At 40.9% G+C, this 6000-nt stretch overlaps 1 protein-coding gene and 1 long non-coding RNA gene across 6 annotated transcripts in view; both read right to left on the bottom strand.

The window, feature by feature from the left end:
- Positions 1-6000, bottom strand: part of LOC145723874 (uncharacterized) — a 114865-nt gene that overhangs the window by 25845 nt on the left and 83020 nt on the right. The gene's annotated exons all lie outside the window — the stretch shown is intronic.
- The window catches only part of RNF149 (ring finger protein 149), a 34324-nt gene that overhangs the window by 9814 nt on the left and 18510 nt on the right, over positions 1-6000 (bottom strand). For all 5 annotated transcript variants that reach the window (XM_081833397.1, XM_081833398.1, XM_081833399.1 and 2 more), the window contains exons 5-6: positions 5420-5516; positions 1385-1580 (exon numbers count right to left, since the gene is read on the bottom strand). In XM_081833397.1, the coding sequence (XP_081689523.1) occupies positions 1385-1580; positions 5420-5516 (293 nt within the window). The remainder of the gene's footprint in view (positions 1-1384; positions 1581-5419; positions 5517-6000) is intronic.

Raw genomic sequence — 6000 nt, 5'->3', positions numbered from 1 at the left:
GATGAATGGATAAAGAAGATGTGGTATATATATACAACGGAATATTATGCAGCCATCAAAAAAGGAATCTTGCCATTTGCAATGATGTGGATGGAACTAGAGGGTATTACGCTAAGCAAAATAAGTCAATCAGAGAAAGACATGTATCATATGATCTCACTGATATGAGTAATTCTTTTTTTTTTTTTTTAAAGATTTTATTTATTTGACAGAGAGAACACAAGCAGAGGGAAAGAGAGGGAGAAGCAGGCTCCCTGCCAAGCAAGGAGCAGATGCAGGACTCGATCCCAGGACCCCGGGATCATGACCCGGGCCGAAGGCAGCCGCTTAACCAACTGAGCCACCCAGGTGTCCTAATATGAGGAATTCTTAATCTCAGGAAACAAACTGAGGGTTGCTGGAGTGGTGGGGGGGTGGGAGGGATGGGGTGGCTGGGTGATGGACATTGGGGAGGGTGCGTGCTGTGGTGAGCACTGTGAATTGTGTAGGACTGATGAATCACAGATCTGTACCTCTGAAACAAGTAATATATGTTAAAAAAAAAAAAAAAGAAGATAGCAGGAAGGGAAAAATGAAGGGGGGAAAATCGGAGGGGGAGACGAACCATGAGAGACTGTGGACTCTGAAAAACAAACTGAGGGTTCTAGAGGGGAGGGGATGGGGGAATGGGTTAGCCTGGTGATGGGTATTGAGGAGGGCACGTACTGCATGGAGCACTGGGTGTTATATGCAAACAATGAATCATGGAACACTACATCAAAAAAAAAATTAATTAAAAAAACAAAAACAAAATACATCAACCAAATGATACCGAAATTGGGGGAGAAATATACAATACAGATGACAAATACCAAAGAGCTCTTAGAAGCAACATGAAAAAATTAGTTTCTCTGGAGCAAAACAAGGTACACATGAAACAGGCAACTCGGAAGAGAATAAAAATGACCAGAAATATGAAAAGGTAATCTTATCGGTAATAAAAAAAAATGCAATTCACTCTATTTCATCCCTCAGAATGACAAGAAGCAATCAGACAAGTGGTAAAGGTATACACATAATGATTTCAAAGTGTTAAAGTCCACCAAAAGGGTGCAGTTTAAAGAAATTCTAGTAAACTGGAGTTGTAACACTACGTACCACACAGAATCACACACCCACCACACAGAGAGAGCTTCACACATTAAGAGGAAAAACAGGTTACCTAACAGCACATAAATGATATGCTCCCCATCCTTAAACACTGAAAAACATCTGAAAAGGTATTTATCAAAATGTTGAAATGGTATTTGCGGGTGTGGGATTATGGTTTTCATTTTTCCTTTATGCTTTTCTGCATTTTTTCCCCCAACTGCTAACATCATTTTATGACTTGCAAGGCACTTACCTAGTAAGGCTGTGTTTTCACCTGCATCGTCTTTGAAACTGGCATCACACTGTGGTGCAGAATCACTAGTGGAAGCCGATGGCAAACTGCTCCCCTCACTTCTGTCATCTTGTAAAGTAATACTCAAATTTGCAGCCAAAACACTCCCAAGGGGAGGTTCTGGAGTAGGCATCTCCTGCACATCCTCAAGCTCTCCCTTGAGAGAATAAAAGAAAATACCTTGTCTGAGTAACACAATCAAAGCTTATCTATCATTTCATGATCATTACTCACAATTCCTACAAAGTATTTACTTTTATACACAGAATATGGCAAGAACACTAATGTCTTCTTCATTTAGCAACATCAGAAAATGAATTACTTCTCAGTAAGCCGCTTTCCAAGAGCTAAACACTGTGCATTTGAAAAACCACTTTTCCCCTTGATGCAAGCAATGCCACCTTTTAAGCTCTTTACTGACAGTAAGTGAAGCTTTGTCGGAGACACGCTTTCCTCACTTCCTGGACAGAGGGTGCAAATCAGCCTGGCTGTGGCCGTGAGCTTGAATTAATGCCTCTAACTGCCCTACTGTCTTACTGCGGGTACCAGGGTTTCGGAAGAACACAGTGTCTGACAACAGAGGGCTTCAGATTGCATTTGATTCACTTAAAAAGAATCAGTTGTGGCTCCCTAAAGACAGTCTGTCGGCTGTCAGTGCACCTCCAGCTCCCCCATTTGCTGCGTCAAAGAAAAAAATAGGATAAGGAAAGTGACAGCCCAGTCTCAAACAGAGGTTTATCCAGATACCTTTCTGATTAATGCCAGAGTCAGAGCCATGCTGTGAGAGAGGAAACCACTGGTGAGGTCACCTAGTAAAGGAGCGGGGGCTGCTGGTTTACAGTGAGACTGAGCTTCGCGTGAGAACATGGTGCTGGCTCCACCTCCCTCCTCCTCCACCTCAGCGGGCCTGCTCCTCCCACTGCCGCTCCACCCAGTTCTAGAACCGCCCTCTTCCCGAACCACATGCTACACTGCTTCCTTCTCACTGGTAAGTAACTGAACACCCTCAGAACAGACTCTGGACACACCAAGCCACAAATCCTACAGAGTTGCCATACTGTCCAAACTCCCACCCAGCCCACCCTCATCTGTTTTCCCAGATAGTTACCAAAATACCCACCAAACTTAACCACCTGCCAGTCTCAAAGCCCCCATGGTCACACCCTCATCTGCAATATACTGATCTGTCAGGCAAATCCTTTAACACCCAGCTCAGACTCCCCTCTTAAAAAACCACCCTCTTATCGTCCCACTCCACCTGGCGGAGTAAATTCCTCCTTTCTCTGTGCTCCTCAGCACTTCAACATACCTCCTTTGCAGCGTTGTGTGTGGGTGTATGCCCTGGCCCCCACAGTCCAGAAAGTGAAAGTCCACAACCAGAAGGGCTGTATCTTACTCATCTTTGTCTCCCCAAGTCAAGGTCCAATCTAGCACCTGAGAGAGCACTCCTTTGATACATGCTTGCTGAATGAATGAAAACAACAGTGACAAATGGCACACCGAGAAGGTTGTAGCTGCCAACGCAAGGACCACCTCTCAAGTCCACATGAAGGACTGATGGCAGCCCTCTGACCACAGCTGTTTCCTTGGGAGTGAGAACTAGTTGCCACACGACAGTGTATCATCACTGTCTACAAAACCCAATGCAGGAGGGGCAAAGGGACTAAAGAAAATGGCACACTCGTCAAAAATTGTAAAACAACTAAGGGCAAGACAAGCTAATTTCTTAGAGTTTGACTTAAAGTTACTACAGGTTTCTGTTCTTCAAAAAAGAAATCATGGGGCGCCTGGGTGGCTCAGTTGGTTAAGTGACTGCCTTTGGCTCAGGTCATGATCCTGGAGTCCCGGGATCAAGTCCTGCATCAGGCTCCCTGCTCAGCAGGGAGTCCGCTTCTCCCTCTGACCCTTCCCCCCTCTCATGCTCTCTCTCTCTCATTCTCTCTCTCTCAAATAAATAAATAAAATCTTTAAAAATAAATAAATAAAAAAGAAATCACACTTCCTGGGGTCCTAGGCAAGCTTTCTGAAATTAACATTCTAACAAAGTAATCCAACCCGATGCAAAAAGAATAATCTTCATTTTTAATGTATGAAATACATATATGTAGATGTAGTTCCAAAAACAAAACTCATGAGGATTAATCTCAGTGCTAATGTTCGTGAAATACCCTTACAAAAATTTCTAGAAATGAAAAGCAGGTTTAAAACTACTGACTATGAAGAAAGTAACTTAAAATGAGCTTCAGTGTGCACCTAATGAAGGAAAAGAGGAAGGAGAAGAGGAAAAAGGAAAACTTTGCCAAGAAAAACATCTGTTGAGTTCCCTGTATTGTACTGTTTAAAATGCTTAAAATCCCAGGAAGGGTGTCTACGACACAGGCTCAGTTCACTAAGTCTCAAATTCACTGTTATGCCCTGCTAAATAGACCCATCATTATTAAAAACTATAAATAAATGTTAGAAATTCTAGAGGAAAGACAAATTTTCTAGACATCAAAGCAGGTAAGTTTTCTTTCGGTAAGAGGTCTTGAATGCTGACCTTCCTCCTTTCCTGTACCTGTGGTGGGGGCATTCTGAAACTCACACTTGAAAAATATAATTCTTAGGGGTGCCTGGGTGGCTCAGTCGGTTGAGCATCCTTTAGACTTTTGGATTTCGGCTCAGGTCATGTCTCATGGGTCGTGAGATGGAGCCCTGTGTCGGGCTCTGAGCTCAGTGGGGAGTCTACTTGAAGGTTCTCTCCCTCTGTCCCTACCCCCAACTCGTGCATGCATGCACACTCTAAAATAAATAAATCAATCTTAAAAAAAAAAATAGAAAAATCAAATTCATAGATAATTACAGTGGTAATCAAGGCAGCAGTCTCTCAACTATCTTTCCAAGACCCGCCAAGCTAGAAGATGAGAGGACTCCTTGAGGGTTACTGGGGCTGTAAGGTGCATGAAATGTTTATCACAGAAAAAACTCCTTGTGGTTTCTAACTCTACCATAAACACTATAAAAAAAAACCCTAAAAAATTAGGTTTAGCAATAAGAGAAGTATGTGATATTTAAATTACTTCTTCTAAATTAGTAAGATCATTATTTCAAAACTATTTGCTATTTAATCAAGAATATTTTAAGACACTGATTATATGAAAACTCTAAAAACAATAAAAAAATAATGATCTAGAAAAATCTGTTTTTTTTCCTCTACGTCTTCCCCTTTTGGGTGGGACTACTGGTTAAAAGCTTGTATCCAGGAATTAAGCAAACCTGTATCTGAAAGCAGATTCCCAAATAACTAGCTGTGTGACCTTTGGTGACTTACTCGGCTTTTCTAAGTTCAAGTTCCTAATTAGTAAAATAGGGAGAGAAACAGTACTTACCTCCCAGAGTGGCTATGAGGGTATGACATAATAATGTACGTAGGCCCTCAGCACATGGCTGGCTACTATGAAGCACCCTCTTTCACTCTGCCCTCATGTCTTTGTTTTCGGAGGAAGGTCTTACGACCACCTAAGTACCACAACCCAATGGAGCAAATACCACACAGAATCAATCTCCCTAGCAGGATTTGATTTCCAAACCCAGAAATCTGAGACCTGGTGTCAAGAAGTGTGGCTTCAGTTTCCTCATATGTAAAATATGCATCTTGAGCCAGAAAATGTATGAGGCTCCTTCCATTTCAAAGATTTGATAATTCTTGTTCATATGAAACTGACGAGTATGTATACATTCTACAGGGCAGCATACCAATATATCGCTCTAAGCAATTACAAACTCTCTGGGGGAAACATACAACATATCAGTCTATAATCACAAAGGCAGTAGCTCGTTAACTTTATGGAATGTCTTAAATATTCATTTTTAATCAAGAGGAAAATTTCTTCAGGGAACCACAAAGACGTTAGAAGGAGCACTTAGTCCATTCCTCTTGGCTCTGGTCAGTAATGAAATTGAATCACTCAGGAAGAACTGGGGCAGAGATTGAATATAAACAAAAATGTAACAAACCCAATATCCCAGGGCTTTGATGACATCAAGTTTACACATTGGACACGTGCGGTGATCCAAAAGCCATGGGTCAATGCATATTCTATGAAAAATATGCCTAAAAAAATTAAGTATGTGTTAATTTTTTAAAATAAATGTTTATATCTTATAAAGGAAACAACACATTCTACTGACTCATCTTCTCAGTGCAAGTTAAACGACTTCAAATCAACATTCTAGTCTATTCACTTACTCTATGTAATTATCTGTTCTACTTTCCACGTTAAACAGAATCTGGAACTTACAGGGAAATTTTCCCTTCACTCCACAAAAATAGCATGGTTTATTTTCGCTTCATGGTAGGCTGTATTTTTCTTTGCATCTGTATCTTACTTAAAAGCCGTTTGGGAATAAATGTGGCATAAGTAAACCAATAGTCAACTAATAATAATAAGCTGAGAGTATCTTACATAAGTTCAGGAAATGAATCAAATGGGAATACAACAAAATATAAACAGATCATCTCTGGGTTTTAGGCTTAAAAAAAAAAAAACACTTATTTTGTCTTAACATATTTTTGTATATTCCACGTTCTTCTATAA

Source organism: Leptonychotes weddellii, chromosome 10 (assembly GCF_054177405.1).
Source record: "Leptonychotes weddellii isolate Sample4059 chromosome 10, ASM5417740v2, whole genome shotgun sequence".
Taxonomy (NCBI): domain Eukaryota; kingdom Metazoa; phylum Chordata; class Mammalia; order Carnivora; family Phocidae; genus Leptonychotes; species Leptonychotes weddellii.
This window is presented reverse-complemented; position numbering and strand designations above follow the sequence as displayed.